The sequence below is a fragment of the Chrysemys picta genome, chromosome 5 (assembly GCF_011386835.1).
Source record: "Chrysemys picta bellii isolate R12L10 chromosome 5, ASM1138683v2, whole genome shotgun sequence".
NCBI classification, from domain to species: domain Eukaryota; kingdom Metazoa; phylum Chordata; order Testudines; family Emydidae; genus Chrysemys; species Chrysemys picta.
The window spans coordinates 76,575,205-76,602,627 of NC_088795.1; the positions used below are offsets into that span (position 1 = coordinate 76,575,205).

The 27,423-nt window shown below is 41.4% G+C and overlaps 1 protein-coding gene across 3 annotated transcripts in view; it reads right to left on the reverse strand.

Annotated features, from left to right (window-relative positions):
- Nucleotides 1-16,106, reverse strand: part of VEGFC (vascular endothelial growth factor C) — a 143,072-nt gene extending 126,966 nt beyond the window's left edge. Inside the window, exon 1 of one of the 3 annotated variants that reach the window (XM_042842087.2) lies at nt 13,376-16,106. Coding sequence is in view for 1 of the 3 variants with exons in the window: in XM_005304171.4 (XP_005304228.2) it covers nt 13,032-13,175 (144 nt within the window). In the remaining 2 variants the exon portion in view is untranslated. Of the gene's footprint in view, nt 1-12,460; nt 12,969-13,031 lie in introns of those variants that run through there. The other 2 variants (XM_005304171.4, XM_024101115.3) reach the window with 2 other exon arrangements.
- Between the last annotated feature and the right edge of the window lie 11,317 nt (nt 16,107-27,423).

Consider the following 27,423-nt stretch of genomic DNA (forward strand, 5'->3'; position numbering starts at 1 on the left):
ATCTACAAAAGAAAATGAGTAAAGAAAAAAAAAAGATAGCAAAAACAGACAACTAATGAATTGTAAAGCAGAAGACTTGTCCTAACTTCATGGTATGGGCTACTTTCAATGCCAAGCTATTGGACTAGGTGGACACTGGTCTGATCCAATATGACAATTTCTATGATCCAAAGATATTGCCTTAATGAGCCACTGACTATAGATCCAACAAAGCAGCAGCCTTTTTTATAAAACATGATCCTGGAGGAGTCACATCTTTAGGGCATGCAAGCATTTTAAAATGGTGTTCTGGAAGGGTTATTTCAGTGAATGCCCCTAAATATTGCATTTAGTTAAATACCCCTCAGAAAGCTTAGTTCTGCCCTCAGAAATACAGATGTTCATCATTGATTCTCCTGTGAAATGAGCTACTCAATATGCATTGCAATTATGTTTCAGAACAGCTACAGGAACACAGTCTCATACCAAGACCGGGACAGAGCCATGAACTGCAATCTTTACTCAAACAAAATGTTGGACTAAGTTTTGCTTGAATAAGGGCATTGAATTGGGACTTCAAAACGTACCTTATACAATGCATCCCTAATGCTGATCAGATCATGCCTGACACAAAGCACAAGTTAAGATAAATTAAAAAATAGTATAAACAAAGACAAGATGCAGCTGACAAAAATAAAATAAAATCACAGTCATGAGGAAAATAAAGTTACCTCTACCTGCCTGAAGTAGCACTGGTTTGAGTCTGATGACTACAGTCTGGACCAAGAAACCTGGCTAGATCTTTTGAAGTGTCAAAATAAACAATAAAGCACAGTTTACAAAAAGAAGTAGCATAGCATATTTTGCCACCAAATCTATATTTTTTCCCCATAGATTAGAAACCTAGAGAAAGCTGGAGTGGGGAGAGCAGTTGAAATCCACATTATCCACACTATTTTTAATCCTGACCATGCACTAGAAGTAGTTAAAGCCACTTTGCATTATATATAAATTGGCAGCTCTTTAGAATAAGCTGTTATTAAGAAAGATCTGTCTCAGCTGGGATTAAAACTAGGACAAGAGAAAGGGAACTCAAGTTTTCCATTGCAAAAAAAGAGACGGGGGGGGGGGGGGGGAGAGGAGAAAGAATGTTCTGTACTTTATCAATCTAATCCTGTCTGGGTAAAGAGATCATATTGTTACCTTTCAGTATGAACTTTAGAATTGGCAACAAGTGGCAAATTGAATTTATTTATTTCCACTCTAAGGGTGAAGCTAAGAATTGTTGCATAACCGTTGTGAAACTTTTTGTAAACATTTAAAGGGCAAAATTCATCTCAGAGCTGAGGCACTTGTATCAGTATATAGCCAAATGCTGCCCTCGTTATACGCAGGAGTAAGGTATGTACAGGCCCTTAGTGCCATACAGATAACCCTTCTTCACAACCTGACCAATTCAGTAGTAAGGACGATTAGGCCAGAGTGGAAGGAGTGCAAAATAGTATGCAGTACCTCCATGGTTAAATCCTGTGGATCTGAGGATGGCAGTGGGAAGCTCATGTGTCATGGGAGTGAGAAGGGGAGAGGCAGGTGAGTTAGAGGACAGCTCAGGCCTCCACATATCCTTTTCTAGATTCTTCCCTGTGAAAGCTCCACAGAGAACTATAGCAATTATGAGGTTACATCATGTGGAGCTGTCACACTGGAAAGAGGTTTAACCAGAGATAGGACGAGAGAACGTTTCCCTGTGAGTGGATGTGGGGGACTTGGGCCTAGTATGAGAGAATGTACCATCATCCCTCCCAAGTCAGACTTCTTCGAAGAAAGGGGAACGGTCAGATCGCCATTTTGGAACTGTCAACTAATATGGTGGTTGTTGTGGCTGCACAGCCTTTTGTAAGAACTTTCATTTATGCATAAGGGAATATGTGTAAACAGAGGAAGACATGACCTAAGAGTTTCTAGGAGTGGTTACAATCAAAGGGAGCTAAATATTCATAGGTAAAAGGTAGGGCTTCTTAGTTATATGCTTCAAAAGTGTGGATGGTTAAGGTGTGCATGGTACATATTAGGGTTGTCAAGTGATTAAAAACATTAATCGTGATTAATCATGTGATTAAAAACATTAATTGGGATTATGGTACTGTTAAACAACAATAGAATACCATTTACATAAATATTTTGGATGTTTTCCACATTTTCAAATATATTGACTTCTATTACAACATAGAATACAAAGTGTACAATGCTCATAAATAAAAATAAAAAAAATATTTGCACTGTAAAAAGAAATAGTATTTTTCAGTTCACTTAATGCAAGTACTGTAGTGCACGCTCTTTATCATTAAACTTGAATTTACAAATGTAGTGTTATGTACAAAAAATAACTACATTCAAAAATAAAACAAAGTAAAATTTTAGAGCCTACAAGTCCACTCAGTCCTACTTCTTTTTCAGCCAATCGCTCACACAAACAAGTTTGTTTACATTTGCAGGAAATAATGCTGCCTGCTTCTTGTTTACAATGTCACCTGAAAGTGAGAACAAGTGTTCACATGGCACTGTTGTAGCCGGCATTGCAAGATATTTACATGCCAGATGTGCTAAAGATTCATATGTCCCTTCATGCTTCAACCACCATACCAGAGAACGTGTCCATGCTGATGATGGGTTCTCTGCTCGATAACGATCCAAAGCAGTGCAGACCAACGCATGTTCATTTTCATCATCTGAGTCAGATGTCACGAGCAGAAGGTTGATTTTCTTTTTTGGTGGTTCGGGTTCTGTAGTTTCCAAATCAGAGTGCTGCTCTTTTAAGACTTCTGAAAGCATGCTCCACACTCAGTCCCTCTCAGATTTTGGAAGGCACTTCAGGTTCTTAAATCTTGGGTCGAGTGCTGTAACTATCTTTAAAAATCTCACCTTTTTTGGTGGTACCTTTTTTGTGTTTTGTCAAATCTGTTAGAGCAGTCTTGGGCTGGAGTGGCACCAGGGTTTTTGCTGCCCTTGGCGGCAGTGCTCCTCCTCTGAGCATTCAGGGGGTTTGGGGTCTTCGGCAGCGGGGGGTCCTGCCGCTCCGAATCTTCGGCGGAAATTCGGCGGCAGGTCCTTCACTTGCTCCAGGACCCGCCACCGAAGTGCCCCGAAGACGTGAAGCGGAAGGACCCCCGCCGAAGACCTAGGCCCCCTGAATGCTCAGAGGAGGAGCGCTGCCGCCTAGGGTGGCAAAAACCCTGGCGCTGCTCCTGCCCAAGACTGCTCTAACATGAAATATATGTTAGAATGCGGGTAAAACACAGAGCAGGAGACATATAATTCTCCCCCAACGATTTCAGTCACAAATTTAATTAATGCATTATTTTTTTAAACGAGCGTCATCAGCATGGAAGCATGTCCTCTGGAATGGTGACCAAAGCATAAAGGGGCATATGAATGTTTAGCATATCTGACATGTAAATACTGTACCTTGCAATGCCGGCTACGAAAGTGCCATGTGAATGCCTGTTCTCACTTTCAGGTGAGATTGTAAATAAAAAGCGGGCAGCATTATCTCCCATAATAGCGATTGGCTGCACAAGAAGTAGGACTGAGTGAACTTGTAGGCTCTGAAGTTTTATATTGTTTTGTTTTTGAGTGCAGTTATGTAAAAAAATAAAAAAAAAAATCTACATTTGTAAGTTATGCTTTCACGATAAAGAGATTGCAAAAATATTTCATCATTTTTACAGTGCAAATATTTGTAATAAAAATAATATAAAGTGAGCACTGTACACTTTGTATTCTGTGTTGTAAGTCAAATCAATACATTTGAAAATGTAGAGAAACATCCAAGATATTTACTAAATTTCAAATGGTATTCTATTGTTTAACAATGATATTAAAACTGCAATTAATCGCAATTATTATTTTTTAGTTAATCGTGTGAGTTAATGGCGATTAATCGACAGCCATAGTACATATTCATTTTAACTTGCTACCAGATAAATTCAAATTACTTCAGTCTACATCATATTTGCAGAAAGTATCTCAAGACCAGCATTACTAGATTTGGGGTGTTCTCATCATTGGCTGATTGCCAGAAACATACTGTATTATGACACTGCAAGAATGGACAGAGTTTTAAAAAGCCTTTTTAAACCTTTTCTTATACAAAGAAAACACCCACATACTGATTTCACCACCTTCACAGAATCTAATGTTACCAAATGTTATAGTGTAGTTTTATGTATTTATGCTCATAGAACACATATTCATAGTGTCCTTGCTCTGAAATTGTAGTATTTCCCGTTTATTTTGCACATAGAAATGGATTTGAATAGGTATAATTTTAAAGAAGAATTTGGTTCTCTATCCTTCTTCTTGCAAGTATAGTATAGATTCACTGTACATTATGGATTCTTTTGCTATGTAGTGAACAGGAGTAATTCCATAATAAAATTAAAATCACAAGATCTTCTTGACAGGTGCTATTGTATTTCTTCCCCTAGGAAGCCAAAGTTTCAAAACATTTGATGCTAGTCAACTGTTTCCCCCTCTGCTAAGAAGAGGTCAATTGCTAAAGCTCACATTTGTTTACTTCATTCCTATGGGAAAAGGAATGCTTATATTTCTTTGAAAAAGAAAATCTCTAGCAATATCTGATGGATTCCATGAGTGTATGGTTGATGGAGAACAAGTCTGTAGGTTTTGTTTCAGTGAATGGAGTTTACTGTAGGTTTCAGAGAACATATGGGAATAATTTTGTCAGATAAAACTAAAAGCCATAAAATAACAAAAGCAGGTGTCACATACACAGAAGTCGGAAAACATTACAAAAAGCGTTCTAGTAAAATCAAGTGCAAAGTTTTCAAAATTTGCTTTGATGAAAGTAACGTTAATATACATGGGTCAACTTTTCCACTCAGGTACACCACTGCAACTCCAGTGGCTTCAATGGGGTTGCTCTAATGTAAAGAGAATCTGGTCTCATGGGATTTGCAATAAACTAAGTATTATTTTCTTAGGCCTTGTCTACACTGGCAAGTTTCTGTAAAGCAGCTGTCTGCAGTGTAACTCCTGAGGTGTACACTCTGCCAAGCCACTTAGTGCGCAGAAACTGCATAGTTGCAGCACCATAAAAAAACCCCACCCCAACGAGAAGCATATAGCTTTCTATGCCAGGGCTACAACGCTGCGGTGTCAGTGTATACACCCTAGTCGATTACAGAGCTGCAATTGGCCTCTGGGAGGTGTCCCATTCTCGCCTGTTCTCGCCTCTCTGGTCATCGGTTTGAACTCTACTGCCCTGCCCTCAGGTGATCAACCGTGAGCCCCACCCCTTAAATTCCTTGGGAATTTTGAAAGTCCCCTTCCTGTTTGCTCAGTGACATGTGCAGTGGTCTCAGTGCATCTTTCCAGGTGACCATTCCTGCTCCATGGACCAGGCGATCCCCCGCTTGGAGCAATGCCGAGCTGCTGGACCTCATCAGCATTCGGGGAGAGGAGGCTTTCCAGGCCCAGCTGCGCTCCAGCCATAAGAATTATGATACCTACGGACAGATTTCACGATGCATGACAGAAAGGGGCCATGACCGGACTACACTGCAGTACAGGATCAAAGTGAAAGAGCTGCAGAATGCCTATCACAAGGCGTGAGAGGCAAACTGCTGCTCTGGTGCTGCGCCCATGAGCTGGTGGTTCTACAAAGAGCTGGACGTGATACTCGGTGGTGACCCCACCTCCACTGAGAATACTCCACTGTGGATACTTCGGTGGCTTGCATGCCAGTCGAGAGTGGACCGAGCCAGGAGGAGGAAATCTTGGACGAGGATGTGGAGGGGGACCCAGAGGCAGAGGACAACTCGGAGGTCAGAGATGCATGCAGCCCAGAACTCTTCTCTATCCCAGAGGAGGCTAGCCAGTCACAGCTGACGGAGCTTGGTGAAGCACAAACAGGAGAGGAGGCCCCTAGTAAGTGGCTTTAATTTTGGGAATCGCTGAAGCGAGTTTTTGGGGTGCAGGAGGTTGCAGAAAGGAGGCTTGTGTCTGTATGATGTACATACCGCCACATGCCTAGTCTGAGCGGTGGAACAGGATGTTGATTGACTCCCTCGCTTCACGGGAATCTACCTCAGAGATCTCCACGAAACTCTCATGGAGATACTGGGCAATCTGCTGCAGCAGGTTCTTTGGCAGAGCTACTTTCTTTCTTGCCCCATTAAGGGTAACTTTCCTGTGCCACTCTGCCATCACGGGGGGGGGGGGGGAGGGCAAGGGAGGAGAGGGGCGACCATTGCTGCAAACAGGCAAGCCGCATATGGGTCAGGGTGGAAGCTGCAGTCTTGGAGAAGACCCTCTCTTGATTCCCTGCTCAGCCTCAGCAGCAAGATTTCTTCCATAATGAACACAGCCTGGGGAAAATGTGGGGACAGTAATGATTATAAGCTCCCACCCCACACACAGTGCTGGCTTTCCCCAAGAACCACATGCCCAGTGTACAGTATGGTCTTGGAACACTGATTTTCCCTGCCCCTGCTGTTACTCACCATTTTGGGGTCTGGTGGCTCGTATGTGCTTCCTTGGGGTCAGCCAGTTAGTGACAGGTATGTGAATAGTGGCTGTGTTTTAAATCACTGAATCAGTGGTCTATGTGTTGCAAACAATACTGCTTCTGTAAAATATTGCATTTTGGCTTCGCAGATATGACCTTGGGAGCCCAGCCTCCCCCTTTGCTATTGCCTGAACAGCTGCACAGAATTAGAAAGCGGCCACGAAAACCAAAAGAGGACTTTCTGCATGATGTCATGATGAACTCTGCGGCTGAAAAACAAGGAGTAACGGGACAGCGAGAAGAGGGACCAAAAGGAGAATGCAGCACGCCAGAACGAAGCCACGGAGCGGCTCTTAAACGTTTCCCATGCGCCCTACAGACACCGCCAACGGTCTCTTATCAACTTCCTGGCTCCAGTCTGTACCCGCTACGTTCCACTCCTGGCCCCATCACAGTCCACCTCCCAGTACCCACTGTCCTCAACACCCGTCCCCTCTGCAGTTTAGCCATGCTGAAGTACAGTACCCGCTGCACTGTACTCCAAAGGACAAGGTTGCATATAATACCTGCACATACACAAATCTTTAACCGTCCTCGGACCCCACCTCCTCCTGGGACGCTCTCTTCTCCCATCCCCCACGGTGCGGATGTGTTTTTTTGTTTGTCTCTCTCCTCCGTTTTTAAATAAAAGAATTGTTTTGGTTTGAAAGCAATCTTTATTCCGTTAATTGAAAGCAAACAGAGCCCAGCAAAGCAACAGGCCATTTTCTTAAACCTTCACATTGCATTGTCTGCACCAATCACAATTACCTCCTAGCATTACAAGTACTGCATTCCCAAGCATAGCAACAAATATTAGTGGCTTTCAGCTTCAAATTGCTGCCTCAAGGCATCCCTGATCCTTATGGCCCCGCGCTGCACCCCTCTAATAGCCCTGGTCTCTGGCTGTTCAAATTCAGCCTCTAGGCGCTGAGCCTCTGCAGTCCAGCCCTGAGTGAAGCTTTCACCCTTCCCTTCACAAATATTATGGAGCGTACAGCACGCGGTGATAAGCATAGGAATACTGTCATCGGTCAGGTCCAGCCCCCCTTATAGGCAGTGCCAGCAGGCCTTTAAATGTCCAAAAGCACACTCAGTCATTCTGCACTTGCTCATCCTGTTGTTGAACCTCTCCTTGCTGCTGTCATGGTTCCCATGTGTATGGCTTCATAAGCCACGGCATTAAGGAGTAGGCAGGGTTTCCCAGGATCACAATGGGCATTTCGACTTCCCCTACAGGAATCTTCTGATCTGGGAAGAAAGTCCCTGCTTGCAGCTTCCTGAACAGGCCAGGGTTCTGAAAGATACGTGGCGTCATGCACCTTTCTGGACCAGCCTGTGTTAATGTCCGTGAAACACCCACAGTGATCCACAAGAGTCTGGATAACCATAGAGAAATACCCCTTCTGATTAATATACTCGGTGGCTAGGTGGTCTGGTGCCAGAATTGGAATATACGTGCTATCTATCGCCCCTCCGCAGTTAGGAAAGCCCATTTGTGCAAATACAGGCACATTGCCCAGAATCACGGTCTTTCGGAGCAGGATGCGATTAATGGCCCTGCAGACTTCTGTCAACATGAGTCCAACAGTCGACTTTCCCACTCCAAACTGGTTAGCAACTGATCGGTAGCAGTCTGGGATAAACAGCTTCCACAGTGCAATTGCCACGTACTTCTCCAACGACAGGGCAGCTCTCATTCGTGTGTTCTTATGCCACAGGGCTGGGGTGAGCTTATTACACAGTCCCATGAGTGTGACTTTCCTCATCCAAAAGTTCTGCAGCCACTACTCATCATCCCAGATGTGCATCATGATGTGATCCCACCACTCAGTACTTGTTTCCAGAGCCCAAAAGCGGCGTTCCACTATGGTCAGCACCTCCATGAATGCCACAAACAATCTCGTGTCATAGCTATTACGTGTGGCAAGATCAATGCCGAACTCCTCTTGCCTTTGTAGTTTAAGGAATAACTCCACTGCCACTTGTGATGTGTTAGTGAGAGCAAGCAGCATATTGGTCAACAGTGCGGGATCCATTCCTGCAGAACAAAGAAGCAGAGAGCGCAGTACACAAACCGTTGAAAGGTGGAGCCAAATGCGGATGGAAGCACAGGGATTGTTGGGATGCGAAGCAATGCATCACGGGGCATTGGGACTGGACCCAGGATGCCCCACGACCCTCTCCGCCTTCCCACAATTCTTAGCAGCAGAAGAGGAAGAGAGGCTCTGTGGGATAGCTGCCCAGAGTACACCGCTCCAAATACCAATGCAAGTACAAGTGTGAATACGCTATTGCGTAGGAAGCTGACAGAGTGAACACACAACAGCGGTTTCCCTTCAGCGCTCTCTGAGCAGTGATGTAATTTCCAGTGATGTAACTCTGCCAGTATAGACATATTCTGAGCCCGGGTCTATACTACGAGTTTAGGTCAAATTTAGCAGCATTAGGTCGATTTAACCCTGCCCCCATCCACACGACGAAGCCATTTTTGTTGACTTAAAGGGTCTTAAAATCAATTTCTGTACTCCTCCCTGACGAGGGGATTAGAGCTGAAATCGACCCTGCTGGGTCGAATTTGGGGTAGTGTGGATGCAATTCGATGGTATTGGCCTCCGGGAGCTATCTCAGAGTGCTCCATTGTGACCACTCTGGACGGCACTCTCAACTCAGATGCACTGGCCAGGTAGACAGGAAAAGCCCCGCGAACTTTTGAATTTCATTTCCTGTTTGGCCAGCGTGGCGAGCTGATCAGCACAGGTGACCATTTTCATTCCCATTTTTGTCCAGGCGCCCCCGACCAACCTCACCGAGGCCGGCCAGGAGCACCCATGGGCCAACGACGACGGTTAGCAATCGTATTGCACCGTCTGCTGTCTGGAAGGCAAGGCAAGGGGATGCTGCTGTGTAGCACTGCAGTACCGCATCTGCCATCAGCACCCAGGAGACATACGGTGACAGTGAGCTGAGCGGGCTCCATGCTTACCGTGGTATGTCGTCTGCATGGGTAACCCAGGAAAAAAGGCGAAAAATGATTTGTTGCCGTTGCTTTCACGGAGGGAGGGGGGGGGGCTGATGACATGTATCCAGAACCACCCCCTACAATGTTTTTGCCCCATCAGGAATTGAGAGCTCAACCCAGAATTCCAATGGGCGGCAGAGGGGGTGTGAGGAGTGGCGCACAGGCTGCTCCACTTTCTGCTTCTTTAAAGGCGTGTGGGAGCCCCAGGAGGAGCAGGATAGGAGCAAAACTTGTTCTGCCTTAACCTAGGGGAGCACTTAGCAAAGAATGGTTTGCCTTTCCCACACAGCCCCACAAAAGAGGGAAAGTGGAGAAGCTGAGACCCAACCACCAGTTATAGTCCCCTGATTTTCTGCCACTAGAGCAGTTTAGTAGCTGTTCTAGCTTATCCCAGCTGGCAGTGGTTCCCAAGGGACTGTGAGTCAGCTGTGGTTTATTTGAAGCATAACATGCCTCAGTCACTCCCCCTATTCCAGGGCTGTGGAGAGGGAAGCACAGAGGCTAGTTACACCAGCTCTACACCTTCGGGGGGAAATCCGTAGCAAGGGACTTGCAGGTTGATTCTGTTGTTTTTGTGATGCTAAGAGAATCTGTCTCAAAAGTACGGTCCCCTCAGGCTGAAAAGGTTGGACACTATTGCTCTAGCTTATCAGTGTCCACATTTGCTTGAGGCAGCAATATATGAAAAATAACTAATTTATCTATAACTGACATTCAGTTAACTGCAAATGTCTCGGACAAGTTCCAACTTTCACTGAGTCATCTACATTGAAAACAGGATAGACCTCTGTATATTTTTATACCAATGGGAACAAAACTATCATAGTAAACGTTTTTGAAAAAGACAGTGTAGTTATATGTGCTCATCTCAACTTCATATGTAAAGTAAAGGATATGTAATGTAAAGTTAAAATAATTTCAGATTTCACACAAATCATAGAATCATAGGACTGGAAAGGATCTCGAGAGGTCATCTAGTCCAGTCTCCTGCACTCATGGCAGGACTAAGTATTACCTGTGAAGACAAGAGGCACTCATTTTCCATGAGTTGAGAAAGTTCAAGTAAATAACTTATATGATCACAACTTAATCATATTTTCTTTGAAATAATTATGTACAGTTTACTTATCTAATCTTTTTTAATTCCTTCAGAAATTCACTGAAACCTTTTTTCATCTCACAGGGAGAAATAGTTAATGGGGACCCAATCCTGCAGATTTTCCTCACTAGAGTAGTCCAACTGAAATGAACAGGATTACTCATGAGTAAGAACGTCTAAGGTGCCTAAAACCTGCCAGATTAAACCCTAAAGATCCAGGCACAAACACAGCATCTATCCCTATACCCCTCACCTCTAGTCAGATACAAAAATCTCTTCTGTTAATATGATCAACCTGACACCTGCTTTCCTACCCGCTTCCCATTTCTGATTCTTTCTTTCTTCAGTTTCCTCATTGCTCCAAGTTTTCCACTAAACCCTGGTACTTTTGCAAACTGCAGCACAATGGTGACTATTTAAGATTCTGCAATCACTTTAAAACTTGTAAGAAATAGAATGGATAATCTATAACATGGGCATGTAGACATACAACAATATTCAACTTTCAGGAGCATTTCTTCACTGTTCTACCAAACGTATGTTGCTCCCGCACTTTTAGAAACCACCATGCTTATTTGAGCATTTTCAATATAACTATGATAAAGTACTTTCATAGGTTTATAACTCAGTCATTAATTCCACTCTGAGTTAATAACTGGTTTATACCGTTTAACTAGGAAGGATTGGATTTCCCCTGTATCAAATATTTAAAAGTTTTAGAAATAGTATTAGTGATAAAATCAGTTGATTGATTTTGTGTTCATATTACTTGGATTTAAATTACTTGGATTAAAAAATATTTGACAAGCATTTAGCTCATAATACAGTTTGACTAATTTTTAGGATTTAAAATTAAAAGAAAATAAATTTCTAAATCCCAAGGGGTTATAAAAACATCCAGACTTTGTTAAAGTGGTACAGCATGCACAGTAACTTCTGTCATACAGAATTTTAGTATATATTTAGAAATGCAAAACAAAGAATGCATGCAATACATGGAGTCTACAGCTTGAACATAATATTAGTTTAACTAATATGCTTTATAAACCAAATATACATAACCATGTTTTTTTCTATGTCAACGCTGTAACATGTTTTATAAGCCTGATATACTGTTTTATACAGGTTTAATAAAAGGTCATTAGAGTATATGTTCAATAAAGCTAATTGTGTCAAACAGATCAAAAACAAAAGCCAACTTCAAAGTGAAGGCATATATTCTGTATGTTAACTAATATATTTTGGTCTAGTTTTCCATACTGTAATGAATTAAAGATATAGTGTCATTATTGCTATCGATATGTGTGTCACAACTTTAACACTGCACTACTTAAAGGTAATCTAATAAAGAGTTTAGAAACTGAAGCCTTCATAGCAATGTCACATGCTTACACAATCATATACTGTATGTCCTTTTTCTGCATTGACAGAGTGCTGGGAGCTAGCTGCACAAGACATAGAAGACATAATACTAGTTCCAAGGTACTTACATTCTAAATCTGAAGATACTAACACAAATTAATACAAATTTAAGAATCTTCTGCCTGTGGAAACCAAGAATTTCTCTGAAATCTTAACTGTATGTCTGGGCAGCACTTTCATATTCAAGGGTCAAGTTACACCCTCGCAAACAGTGTTGTCCTTCAGTAAATCATTACAGATTTCAGAAACTCCAAAACAGACCTCCAGAAGATAGAAACAATATGAGTTTTTGTTATTATGCCTATGTATTTGCTCCCATCATATCATTCCCAAACACACCAGTTTCTCGAAATGCACCCAAAAAACTTACTCAGATCTAAATCGGAAAGTTTCAAGAATCCACACGCATCCACTCCAAGGACACAAACCCACATGGCACCCTGCAGCTTTGCCCTTGACGAAGAAACCTCACATATATCAGTGATCCACCTCACTGCCAACACCAAGCCAATTGCATAACAGAAGATTTTGGTTTGCTAGTGACTGGAATTGACAATCTAGTTCTTGGGGGCAAGAAGTGGGGCTACTTCTCCGCTGTACAGCACTGAGGACACTGTACAACCCATATATTAGAGTAACAATAAAAAGGGTGATCGCTACATTCACTTATTACGTGAGCTGAGCCTCTGGGTTTAATTCTTAATATCAGGTGTCTCCATTTATTTTAAACAGATTTGTATCACCTGCAACAATCCACCAACTTGTAAATTTCAAACCCTCCCTCGCCCCCAAAAAAGCCTCGTGAAGAACCACAACATTAGAAGATTTTCCTCAAATATTTTCCCCTCCCGTGAAAGGACTTGCAAACAAAGTGATCCAGGAGTCACATGCTTCAGAAAGGGGTGTCCCATCTGCGGCAAGGGCATGGAAGTTGCACCTACCTTTGCTTCCCCCAAATCGGGCTCCTCCTCGTAGTAGCCCTGCCCGGATTCATAGGCAGCGGCGGTGGCCGGCTCCCTGGGTCCCAGCAGCAGAGCAGCAGCAGCCAGATAGCAAACCAGAGAGAATAATCCCAGCAAGTGCATTGTGCAAGGATGGCAGGGTGGGTGCGTGTCAGGGCGGGGGGAGCTTGAGGAGTGTACGGGGAATCGTGAGGCTCCTTGGCTTTGTTGGTTGCCTCCCCCCAATATCCAAGGCGGCAGAATCCCTGGGATGGAGAAGATGCAGCAGCACCAGCTGCCTGCAAGGGACTCGCAACGTGCCCGGACGCTTTGCAATTGCTCACCGAAGTTAGCTGGAGTTTGCCAGGTGAAAAGCCACCAGGAAACCGGACATCCGAGCCGGGCTCGCTCAGGAGCAGGGAGGTGAGGCAGGGCAGAGAGGCGAGGGAGAGCGCAGCTGCTCACACCAATGGGGCTTCCTCCTGCAGCAGCAGCCCCCTGCCTGCACACACACGGCGCAGCCCCATGGACTAGGCGAAGCAGGCGCGGGGGAGACAGAGCCGCTCTAATCAGTCTCCTGCCTTGGCTCGCAGGACGCTGTCAGCGGCTGCGGGGTCCGGGGTGCAGGAGCCTCCTCAACGCGTGGAGCTGAGCGGCAGCAGCGGCCGCAGGGGGCGGACATGGCTCAGGCGCCCTCTGCCTGTGCCTCTGAGGCTGAGCGACTGGCTGGCGGCGGGAGGGCGGGGAGGAAAGGGTGTGAGCCCCCCCTCCGCTCCTGCGCTTCCCACAAGCAGCCACTCGCCGTGCAACGCCTTTCCCGGGGCTGAGGAAATGTGAGACGGGAGACGCGCGCCTGCTCCGGGCAAGCCGGCGAGATAGGGCCACACGCTGCGCCGGCCTCTCCCTCGAGCCTGGACCTGCCTCCCGCGGCTGGCAGCGTCGTACCTTTCTTACTCGCCTCCGATTTGCAGCCCCGAAAGGTGCAAGGAGGCTGCAGACCAAGCTAATTGCATGGGGGCAAGTGGTACTAAGTTTCAAACTGATGCCAGGTACTAAGCCCCGTGCCAGGATCTCAAAGCGCTTTGCAAACACCTATTAAACAACCCACACTACTGTAGCCTCAACCCTGCACTCCCTTTCTTCATAGGCCAAACTATCACTGGCTGCAGGATCAAACTCTTAGGAAGTTTATGTATTGTATTTTATTCAGCCTTCAGCAGCAGGGATGGCAGTGCATAGAGTTGCTTACATCACAAATGGACAAATCCCGAAGGCCTTATCAAAATTCCCATTGACTTCAGATCGATTATTAGAAAGGAGTCACTGGGCTTTTTTGCCTAAGTAAGATGAGGATTGAGGGCGTTGTTTGTTTTTCCTTTTTTTAACCGATAGCCAGAGCAAGATTTTGCCACCTTGAGAAGAGGCACTCACCAATATCTTACTTCTGTGCTGTGCTTCTTCAAATAGAATTGGAGCAATCCTCGAATTGAAGCTGCCTTCAATCGGAAGTGTATTGGTACTGTATTTCACTGAAGCTGTGGTTAAAATATAAAGCCTTTTTAAAACCACAAATTTCTAATGAAAGTAAGGTGATACATACTTTGCTTAAGTCTTGGGTGCGTGAAAGGAAGGGGTTGTATTCCCTATATACTACTTTTCCCTTGATGTCAACAGTGATATTGAAGAGCTACTGACATATGAAAACTTTTGAAAATAATTGAAAGGAATTTGCTTATGTATCAAATGTTTTGTATTTCTTTCTTCCCCTGATAAGAGTATGGGGGAGGGAGGGCTTGGTTACTATGGGCTGGATTCTGCCACCATAATGTTATGGTATCTTACTTCTTCAGTAATTCTATTATGATTACTTAACAACAACAAACTATTCAGCATAAGTAAGGGTGGCAGTATTAGGCCCTAAGAGTTTCTGTGCATCTGTTTTATTCCTCATCTTAAATCATAATCATTGGTAGCATCACAATTGGATGCTGTGGAAATTTTGATGCCACCAAGAATTACACACTTTTAAGATACAAAGATCCAGTTTTCATAAAGGTTAAAACAAATAATGGAAAAGAAATACAGAAAACATATAGTGTTGAAGCAGAACTGCAGGGGATTAAAACATTTTTCACAGTTCTCTATAAGTAGGGCTTCTGTTTTCAAGTTTATTAATGTCATTTTTCAGGGTTATTTTTTAGCAATTTGACTTTTGTGTGGATGTCCAAAAATTGGGGGTTTCTTGGCTCTCTTTACAGTATATACTGTAATGAGTAATGTAGACAACATACATCCGTGCATACTGTAATGAGTAATGTAGACAACATACATCAGTGCATACTGTAATTAGTAATCTCTTTGTAATGTTCCATAGTGCACTTTCACGTAGTACTGTTTCAAACAGCGCTATGTTAAAGCACACTAGGGACCTTTAGTTCGCTCTGACTAATGTGCAACATATTAGCGCACTTTAGAAATCACACCCCCATTCACCGTATTACTGCTTTATGTGGACACGCCCTTAGAAGCAACCATTTCCAGTGTTTTTCCAGTAACTATTGGATAAACACGAATTTCATTTTTTTTTATTGGGGTTTTTTTATTGGGGTTTATCGGTTAAGACCTAAAATCAGAAGCCCTATCTATAAAGGACTAGTAAATCTGTAGCAGTGTAGCCCTGTTGGTACCAGGTTATTAGAGAGACAAGATGGGTTAGGTAATATCTTTTATTGAACCAACTTCTGAGCAACACAGAGTTCTTATTTTGATCTTGAAGAAGCAGCCCTGTGTTGTTGCTTGAACCTTGTCTCTTTCCACCCACATAAGTTGGTCCAAAAAAAGATATTAACTTACCCACCTTGTCTTTCTGGTAAATCTTTAGTTTCTTCACAGAAACCAACATAGCAGCGTACTGGGAACCATGGTGGGAGTTGAATGAAACAAAAATGGGAATAATTATGTAATGTTCTTCAGCTATTACTTTACAAAGTTTTCAGTTGTGCACTGGGATCTAAGCAAATAGACCTTTGTGCCTGTGCAGTCCAACTACAGGACTGAGGCCAAAAAAAAAAAAAAAAGAAAGAGTGTACGCTAGGAATGCAGCACTGTACAAACCATGAAAACAGTGTTACTGGTTTGAATTTAAACATCGCAGGGCCCGTTATCATAATGGCGGCCTATTGTAGAAAACATTTTTTAAATGGTAAGATTTCCTACTTTATAAGTAGGATTTTTTAAAACCTACATGGTTTCTAATTACAGTCATTGGTCTCTGTGTGGGAATATGTTTATGTAAATATAATCCATCTGTAGGTAAAGGATTTTCTAGCATCCTTTGTTGTTAAAAGCAAATGCCCTCCCCCCCAATGCTGTACCTTAAACTTGAGCTTTAATAATTGGAAAGAGCTGAAATTCACACAGTTAAAAATTCCAGAGTTCCAAATCATGATAACTTATGTGGGAACAGACCAGGCCTTCTATAGTTACCATAAATTTACTTTGTTGACATATATTTAGATCCAGCTATTCCAATCTCTGAGTCTCAGGCAAGGACCAACTCTTAATTTCCTAAAACTAAATCAGGACACAACACAACCCATGTTATTCTAAGTTCCCAGCTTTAGAATTTTCCCAGCTCCTTTTACAGTTTCATTCTGTCTGTACTTTGACTTTGCAATCAGGACTCCAATCCTCCAAAGACATACACTTGTGCTTAAATTAATGCAGGTGAGTAGTACATTTAAGTTAAATGGGATGACTCCAGAGTGTAAAGTTAATCACATGCTTAACTCTGCAAGATAGAGGCCAAAATTCCTGAACCTTGCAGAGTCCACCAGTACTAAATCTTACACGTCTTCTCATCCCCAACTGTAGATGCTTTGTATCAGTGATTCTCAAACTTTTGTACTGATGACCTCTTTCACACAGCAAGCCCCTGAGTGTGACACCCCCCCCCCCTTTAAATATATTAAAAAGTGTTTTTCATTTATAACACCATTATAAATGCTGGATGCAAAGCGGGGTTTGGGGTGGAGGCTGACAGCTCGCAACCCCACATGTAATAGCCTCGTGACCCCCTGAGGGGTTCTGACCCCCAGTTTGAGAACCCCTGCTTTGTATCTTCTCTATGCAGATAATGAGATATGCCACTGATGATTTGGACTGGCTGCTGAACCGTTCTTTCTCAAGACCTTTTTTCAATTCACGCTGTATTTTTTTCAGCTGAACTAGAGACCATTTTCTGTTATTTGTAAGCTAACATACAAACTTTTAAACAGCTAAATTAATAAGAATCTTAAAATACTATCCTTTTTAGCTAACAATTATGTACAGTATTATGTACAATCATATATCATGCTATAGCTGAATAAAATAACCAAAAACCATTAAAAAGTTACATTTTCAGCAAACCCAAGGAAATCTTTTCATCTAATCATCTGAGAAGGGGGCATTACAATCAGGTATACAGAGATTTCAGAGTAATTGATCAATATTTGGTTTACTTTGAGTTGGTCAAGAAAGTCAAACTTGGATCTTGGCTATGGGCTTTTTACCCAAACCTGGCAACAGATATTGATGTTTAGTAAACAACAGAATAACCCTAATTTTCCCTGGCATTAAATCTGCCGTGAAAACTCACAAAATCTGAAAATATAGAATTGCTTATTTTGAATTGTTTTTGTTGCTATTGATTAAAAGTATTTATCCTCTCCTCACCCTCAATCAAGCAAAATAATGTTATATAGATATGTGCATAGTAAGGAAGGATGAATTTCACTCCTATGGAGTGGACCAATGCAAGGGCAGTAGCTGACTTATTTTAAGGACTTCAGTGGGAATTAATAGCGCATAGGCCTTGTACTGGCCTTCCATACAGAAGTGAGTTTCATATAATATATAATAAGATATAAGTGAAGGCATACATGGCCATTTTTCAGTCTGCCCACCACTACTCTGTAGCTGCAATACTAACTGTGATTAGCAAACAAACAGAATCTTATATGACCCAATTTCAAGCAATTTTCTCAATGTATTATTTTAAGAAGTGTTAAAAAAATCCAAATGTCAACCATCTTGGTGTTTTAATATACCAGGTACATCTGTCAAGCACATTCCCTTACTGTGTCTAGACATACCTGATATGTCCACATGTTCCATCTGAATGAATGGAGATAGAAAACAGTTGTGGAAACATATGCACATTTCAGAAGCAGGATGCCTCAATGATAGGAAATGTCATATGGGAACTGCAATAAGGAAACATGAGCTGAAAGGGTGGGATTTGAGGAAGTTTATCTACAACAGTAGCAGTAAAGTCAGTAGCTTGTTATTATAACTTGGTTTTATGCTTGTGGAACTTATAGAACTAAGAATCTTATGTGGTCAAATTTTCTTTTATGATTTTCATTTTTCCTTGTGTTTAAGTTTCAACTAGTCACTGAGTTTTCGTTTAGATTCAAAATTAAATTGCATTCTGTCTCTAAATAGACTCGCATATTTTATAAATTAAGAGGTATTTCCAAGAGATAAAAAAGACAAATGGTGCTGTTTTGCTTTTGTTCTAACACACAAGATCTTTATTTCTCACTAGCAGGTTTCATTTAGTTTATATATAATGTAAGTCTCAACGAAAAACAGACAGCCCAATTCCTGAGCTCTGCAAATCAAAAGAACCTTGGGGTGTTTTTTTGGAGTTGTTCCAAAAGGTAAAAGTGTTGTTGTAAGACTCACTTCTCCTCCCCTGCCCTCCAACCACTCTTTTTCTGTGTGTCTATGCAAAGGATTTTAAAAAAAATCTGGATGCTAGCCAAGATTTTCATAAGTCATTAGTGATTTTGAGTGCCTCCTTTCTCAGAGGCCCATCTTGAGATGCCTCAAAGAAGTCTGATTTTCAGAAAGTGCTGAGCACCCAACTTCTGGGGGGGAAAAAGACCTTTTAAAAAGGCACCTTAAGTTGGACATCCAAAAATCAAGACACTGAAAATTACTGGTCGTTTCACAGTATCTGTCCCTTTGTGTTTTAATGCCCCAAAGTGGGCAAAGAAGCACAGAGAAACATGAAATTCTTTCCTTTCATGTTTCTCTGTGCTTCTTTGCCACTTTGAGAAACATACCTATCACACAGGGGAAAACACCTGAGATGCTGTCACATACCAGTTGCAACAGCAAAGTTAAAGGTGCAGTCTGATGTTCAGTCTGTACTTCTTTTTTCCCCCCATTATCTCTTTTGTGTATTTTATAGAAAGGAAGTATTTAAACGTACCGCACCATTTTACTGCTTGTGTGCTTAATGCACTCTTTCCTTCTTCACGCTCTCTGATTTAAAAGGGTAGTTATTTTGGCTGGCTCAGTATTTAGTGTTGGCTTGCCTGATCCAAGTTAGGATCCTGAGCCTAGTCATTTGAGACCTGATCTAAACCCCTTTGAAGTCACTGGGAGTCTTTCCACTGACTTCAGTGGGCTTTGGATCAGGATGGTGTGAAGTAAATCATGCCCAAAGAGAAACTGCACTATGCATCTGTGCTAGTCATGGACTCTAGAATGTAGATTTATCCATTCCTCCTCTCTAAAGAAGAAATTGCCATGATGAATGAGCCTTTTAATTCAATGAGAAAGAAAATTATTTTGCAGAAGTGATATCTAAGATATTTAGACTGATAACTTGGTCTATAATATCTGGGACTTTTATTTATTTTTGTTTTGTTTTGGAAACTTGTACTTGTTTAAAATCACCACAGTGATGATCAGTAAGGTCCTGATCCTGCAAGCCCTTGATGTGAGTTCTGCATTCAAGGGCTTGCAGGATCATGCTTTGAATTACATCATTCTCTTTAGATTCAATTCAGTCCTAGTTTTCCTCTTTCTGAAGCTGTCAAAACGCCTCTTGCAGTGGAAATTCCCAGTGAATGGTGAGGGTCAGAGGACTAAAGGCACCTGAATCCTTGCTGTACTAAAGGACTGGAGCCAGCTGGTGCAACCCACAAATAGGCAGCACTGACCAGCATGCTCAAGGGAAGAGCTTGTTCAACAGAGCACTTGGGTAGTCTCCATTCATGGGGCCACTACAAATCTTTAAAGTTGTTCCTGAACTGGAATCCCTGGGGGAGGGCAGCAATGCAGATACTGACACCCATCTTTTCCCAGAGCTGTGTCTTTGGCCTTGGGTTCAGTTGTCCCACAATAAGGGTGGAGGCTTCTCTTTAATGTAGCTTCTCTCTAGTGGTGTCATAAGCCTTGCACAAGCATTGGTATGTGGGCAATATTGGTTTGATTTCCTATAAACTGACTATCTCTGCATGTAATAATGCTGTTTGTAGTCATAACCTTAAATCTAAGCAATAAAAATTACTGCTCTTGAGTTAGTACTGCTCCTTAGCTGAACATTCTGTACAATCTGTGTACAGTCTGTGTATAATCAAAGCCATGTTGTTATATAAATAACTTCAAAATCAACAGAAAAATATTAGTAGTCAATAGCACATGACTACCACACACATTACATTACATATCCAACAGTGTGTTACTCTTCAAACTGACAATTTACTGAGAGAGACAGAATGCATTCAGAATCTTTTTCCTGCTAGCATTTATAAAATGTATTTGGAATGTAACAGAGGAAAACAAGCCCCAAAATAATTGAAAACAAATTCCTGTATAATTGTTCAACAGATGGCCAAATTCAGTCCTGATGTGAGTAGGTGCAACTCCGATTACCTTTGTTTTTTCATTCCCCTTTCCTTCTACTGTGTATCATGGTGCTTGTTTTAACTGTTGGTTTCTCCAATACTGGTTTTTCCTTAGCTTAAGATTTCTGTTTAATAATTTGGCATAATTTTCGAAAATCAGAATGCAGTAAGTTCTCCCTATGACTTTGCCACTTACATCAGAGGGATAAGAAGTAAACATTACTATATGTGAAAATATTTTCAGTTTTATTTATTATTGTCAAAGTCAGATGTGCACTAGTCTGGGGGGCAGTGGGTCGAAATGGTAGTGGGCATTTTATTATCCTCACACCTCTATTTATTATTTAATTCAATGAATAGAATTGACTGAGACCCATTCGGTGCTATCTTTTTTTGTTGTAAAATATACCTAGATATGGTAATAGGAACTATAGTTTAGACAATGCTAAAGTGAGTTTTCAAAAGGTATCATAGTTGAATTTTACTTACTTTTTTATATTTAAAAATTGGGGGGTCGTGAAAGACATCCTTAAATTCACCAAATTATACAGGGCCAAACTGTGCCTTTCCTCCTTCAATGCCTATTTAGGGACCAGGCACAATTGCAGTTCTTGCAGTTGTGTGAGTGCAATGATTGCTTTTGGCTTGTACCACCCAAATAGGATAGAGAGGAGATGGGTCTATAGCTCCAGTCTGCCCTCCTACCCCCTTTGAGTGATGCAACCCAGGTACAATGACTGACAAATCTAGCCCTGCAGTCACAAAGGAGTGTATGCTGCATTCACTAAAAAAAATGGCATAGTTTCTATGCTTCTTTGGAGAAGGCACAATGCCTTCTGGAGTTCCTACTGCAGAGGTATATCTGGGCAATATCACAATGCAAGGGCACAACTCGTGTTCATCATATGTTAAATCAGTTATAGAATTCTCCCCCCCCCCCCTCCGTACTTATGCAAAACACATTCAAGATAGAATTTCAGCCTTAAATCCAAATTTCCTTCTCTTTTGGGATGGGTTAAATCAGACCCTTAGTATAAATGTGCATAAATATCTATTTACAAGTTATTGACTCAGTGTGACAGGTTTATAATATGGATACTACATATGGGTTGGATTCTCAGCTGCATCTGAGCTGCACTCAAGCACAGTGGTGGTGGTGAGGCTGCATGGAGCTTGTTGAGGCTCACTGATCCTAGGCGCAACCTAAAGCTAGAAGAGAGCAGTTTGAACTTACACCACTGGTCTTATGTCAGTGAAGGATTAGGCAGAATAGAGCTCTGCTGTGTTCATCTTCCCCCAGCTCACCCCGGACATGTCTTTGAAGTTATACATACATTATTTACTGTACAGCTCTTTGGAACCATTATTTGCCACCTGATAAATTATAGACATGCACAAATTTTAAAATACATAGTAATAAGACACCTCTAACAAATTTGTCCAACGGTCTTGTGTACAGACCATTCTGTAATGGGTGTTGTTTAATGTGACAGACTACTGTTTCTTCCAGACTGTTATAGTCCACCATTTTAGTCTAGGATCTTCGAAGCAGCCCAAGGGAGCTAGGCACCTAAATCCCATTGAATTTCAATAGGAGCTGAACACCTAGCTTTCTTAGGCTCCTTTGAAAATCCCAGCCTAAGTACTAATCAAAGCCCTTTAAATTAAAGAAAAGATTATTTTAAAGTGAAATTTATGCCAGACTGCTCATTTTCTTTCCTTACTTAGGTGTATACCTGTATTTGGAAAATTTTCCCCAAAAGGCGACAATGGAGTCTCTCTCATTACCTAGGAATATACTTTGAAAATTAGTTACTTAGGTTATAAGAATGGGATGAAGGAGCCTATTCTCTTTCCTGCCAGACAGGATTTACATTTTGGATATAAAAATGCATACAAGGCTACAGAACAGAACTTAAAGTATAACAGGTTTTGTGCTTATTAGGGTGTCTTTCACATGACACTCTAGAGGTTTTTAAGGTCAGGCTTGACAAAGCCCGGGCTGGGATGATTTAGTTGGGAATTGATCCTGCTTTGAGCAGGGGGTTGGACTAGATGACCTCCTGAGGTCCCTTCCAACCCTGATATTCTATGATTCTATGACAAATTGTCTGGTAAAACCGTATTGCAGATGCCTCATTAAAAAATCTGCTGAATGCCAGTGGAGAGGGGGAAAAAAACATCATGACTTCAGTTCATTCGCAGTCAAGGTCAAACAGAGAACTGCAAGTCCAACTCCTTACTTTTTTTTTACAGTCCCTCCCCCCCACACACAACTGCAGTGCATACTTGAGGTGAAAGTTTCAGCATTTCAACAGTTAGTCAGCTTCATGTTTTCACAGCACAAGGAGTATTATAACACTGCTCATTCTTTCAGGTTGACTTGAACACTTGACCTTAGATGTAAACTCCTTTCCTAAGGTGAAAAGCTAAACGTAATTTTAGCTAAATCAGCTTTTGGTTTATCAACCACGACAAAACAAAGAGCTGGCAATTAAATATTTCAGGGCATATTTAACCTTTACCCTTCATTGAAGGAGTAGGGCAGCTTGTGTTAAAAACAAACAAAGGGCTACAATTATGTGGGTTTTACCATGTGTGGATTTGGAAATTCAGAAAGTTTCTGGCCATTGAATTTCTCCCCCAGTTCAGCAGTTGGAGCAGTATTTGTTCCATCCATGGAAATGACGAGTCCAGGCTCTGAAATCTATGGAAATCCCACAAATGTCAGGATGCTTCCAGAGGGCAGTTGCCTCTCATGTCTGCATGCAGTGCCTCTCAGAGAACCTGAGGGTTGCAGCCAGAAAGAATTAAGTATTGTTCTAAGCAGCAGTGACATGTGGGGCGGGTTTTCAAAGAGATTATTTGCCACACCCAAGGAAAGCAAGCCAAATCCAGTGTCTGCATCCAGACTTCTCTCCGTTCCACTTACTCCCAGCCACGGAGTCTCAGTTCTGTGAAGGAGTGGCCATGAAATGTGGAGGTCAGGGAAAGAATGCAGCAGAGCCATGGGATTGGCCACTAGTTTGGTGCATTTTGCTACCATTTGCTCCACACAGTGGAAGGTAGCAGGTAACTTGGTATTAGAAGCTACATTTTTATCCAGGTTCACTTATGCTAGTCATTCCCTTACCGATCAAACAACAGGAATGTCTGATTGTAGCAGTCAATCAAAGATAGTGAATTTTTGGAATTGCTGGTTGAGTTACTTGCCTTTTTATATCTTACATTTTTCTCTTACTCCATTCTGTTTAGGTAGGCATTTACCTAAAAAACCCAAACTAACCTGGCAATAAAGGCACAATAAACTACAATTCCTATGAAAAAGGCCAAAAGAGAAACTTGATAGATTTTAGTGAAAGAATGACCAAATCAGTGGATGAAGATAATACAGCAAATATACTATACAAAGTTGAAAACTGGTCAATAGATCATAAATAAAGGGTTATGATATATTGCAAGTTATCAACCTGGGAGATATCTAGTGAGTTGCTGCAGGGTTCTGGCTACGTTCTAGTAAACAACATGTTGATTAACTCTAAATTTTGAAAGATTAATATTAAACGGAGAATTTGAGATTCAGTGAGAACAGAGAAATACAAAGAGGCCTATTTCTGATCATTCTGGGGGACTAATAATCATCTACATAATTTGTAGATCAGAAACACACTAAGGACAGAGAAGAGTTCCTTATGGTGGTAAAAGAAGATTTCATGGGAAGTAACAGGATCAAATGAAGAAAAGGAAAAAATTCCTGAAAGGAGAGAGATGCAGTAGGCTGCAGAATGGGACAATTAAACTAATCTGGACAAAGCAATAAAAATGCAATCAAGAGACCAAATATGCACTGACCGGTGAATGGATTAATTAATTTCTGTGATTCACTAATCCTCCTTCATTCTGTGACTGGAAAAAGTCACTGAATCACTCCTTGTCTACATGATCTGCTACCTCCCATAGAACATGACAATTATAGCAGCAACAAAAAATATAGTCCAAAAGAAAGCATTCAAAATTATAAATGTCCTTTTTTTTTTTCAAATAATTTATGTTTACATTAAAAGCTATATTAACCAGGAACCAGCTCTCAGTACCTTATCCTGGCCTGAAGCATGCTTGCCATGAATATGCACAGAAGGGACACAGAGTGGATCTTTCCTTATTGGCATCATCATTGTACTCCATTTCTCCAAATCCCCAAAACTTGCAGGTAAATACAGCTGGGCATTGTACAAATATAACTCATTTTGAATACTAATAAGCAGTTTCAGGGCAACCCAGTCAAGGGCAGGAGCTTTGGTGCCACAGATAGGGGCAGAGGAAGCAGACCAATGGGGAGGCAGGAGTGATCCATGTGGTGGTTCCTACATTTATGGATCTCTTGGGCTTCCTACCCTGTAAATCCCCTGGATATACGGACTTGGAAGGGGGTCTTATCCTTTCCCTCCTCTGCAGTCCCCCAAATCCCTCTTTTTGAGGTGAAGATTGGGAGAAAATTCTGCAAGGAGGGACTTCACTGATATTTCCTGCCTCTTTGATCATTTCCCACAGTTTTTCCAGGCTGCAACAGTAAGTTTTGTTTGTTATTTCCTTACATTTAAAATTTCTGGAGGCATTAAAGGGCCAAAACCTCAAAGATGGGCATCCTTTACATCAAGCCAACTGCAACAAATGGTAATATGGCCTTCCACTGAAAAGTAAAGAGGAAACTGTACTCACTCAGTCCATCAGGGAACAATTGCACCAGTTTTTAGAGTGGATGACAAGAGAGAGTGAAATCCTGGCCCTACTGAAATTAATGGGAGTTTTGCCATTGATTTCAATAGATCCAGATTTCACCTTGGGTGTACATTCTTCTTGTGTATCTGAATTCAGAGAAAATCCTGGGAATAAAGTATGTACAAAGTCTAGATCAGAGGTTCCCAAAGTGGGCGATACCGCCCCCTGGGGGGCGCTGGAACGATCCAGGGGGGCAGTAGTAGCCTCGGGTGCAATTGGGGGGCGTTGAATAAAAATAAGGGGGCGGTGGAAGCATAAAGAAAGAATATAAGAAAATTTTGAAAAACCGTTCGTACATGTTTCATCTGTTGTGTAACATAGAGTTAAAGTTGTAGTGATTACTTTATTTTCCAAATAAATTCACAAATTATAACCGATCAGGTGTCAAGTCCGCCAACAGCTCTTAACAAGCAAGTGTTGGCAGGCGAGCGTGTCGCGCATTGTCGGGAAGTCCAGCATGCATCGGCAGGAATATGTGCGTGTAATGACTTGTTTACAATACGATACTATAAATAGGCGACATGTATGAAATCTAATTTAGATTGTTTCTTAATTGTGTAAAAAGCAGTTAACAATAGTGCAAATAAGTATTTAAATTTTTTTATTCATATTCAATACCTTCGATCTTTACGGATTACGGATCACATACAAAGCAAATTGTATTATTGTTGTTTCAATAAAACAGCAATTTACACGTGAGTATTTTTATACATTTTCTTACATATCTACCATACGTTTCTGTGTCTCTAGTGCTTACTAATAATAAAATCGTAGCAGGCTTGTGTTGGTACAGTACTATTTGAAGTGTACAGTCAATATATTTGTCATATTTTTTATTACAATATTAACGAAAACGGGAATGAAATCGTAAAAAAACTGTTAACTATTAACATTTATTATATCTATCGAATCATCTGTGTTAATTGATAAATAAGGCATGTGTTAATAAGGAACAATTATTTAAATAAGGGCAAACTAAATTAAAACTATTAACTGATTTTTAATTGCATATTGATTATTTTTTAATTAATTATTTCTTGATAAATTTAGTTTGATATTTGACAGTTTAATATCAAATACATATATCTAATGCTGAGCAAAGAACAAAACCCAGTTTATTAGTTTCATTAGTATTTTAGTTTGGTTGTCTTTTGCCATCTTACGCAAAAACCACTGTATACCTGATGTCGTGGGCGATATTCTAATAACACATCTTTCTTTACTATATTGTAGGACGTAGGTAGAAATATAGATACATAAAAGAACACAAATTTGTCACTGCATCTTTCTGTTTGTTCGCTTAAAGAAGGTAGATTTCCAGGGGGCGCTGAGTAATTTTTTTTCTGAAAAGGGGGGCGCTGAGTAATTTTTTTTCTGAAAAGGGGGCGGTAGGCCAAATAAGTTTGGGAACCTCTGGTCTAGATCATTGTAAACAGGGCAGTTACAAATGTATATCCAAGGGGAGATCTGAACACTACTAGAGCCTAACACTGCTAGCAGCGATGAACATCGCAGTAGTAGAAGCTTCCACTAGGTCACTGGGTATTGTATCACGTGAGAATGTTCTGATCTAGTCCCAAACAGGGGAGAGTTCCAGATAGTATATCCACTTGATGTGTCAAACATTCAGTCCTGAAGTCTGCACTTCCAGTTTTCCTGCAGAGAATTTCCAGTCTGTAGGGTGAATTCCGTTAAATTGCACTGAGTTCTACTAAAAAAAAAAAAAAAAAAAAAAAAAATCACATCCTTCCTACAGGATAGGTAGGACGTTAAAGCTCCCGGACAGTAAATAAAAGTAGGAATGTAAACAACATATTGTCAGATATTTTGAAGCTCAGCTGGATGTATTACTTCTTTTTAACAATAATATCATCTGTTTAAGGAACAATGACTGACAGGGAGGGCATTTTTGGCAGTTAATGGTGGGT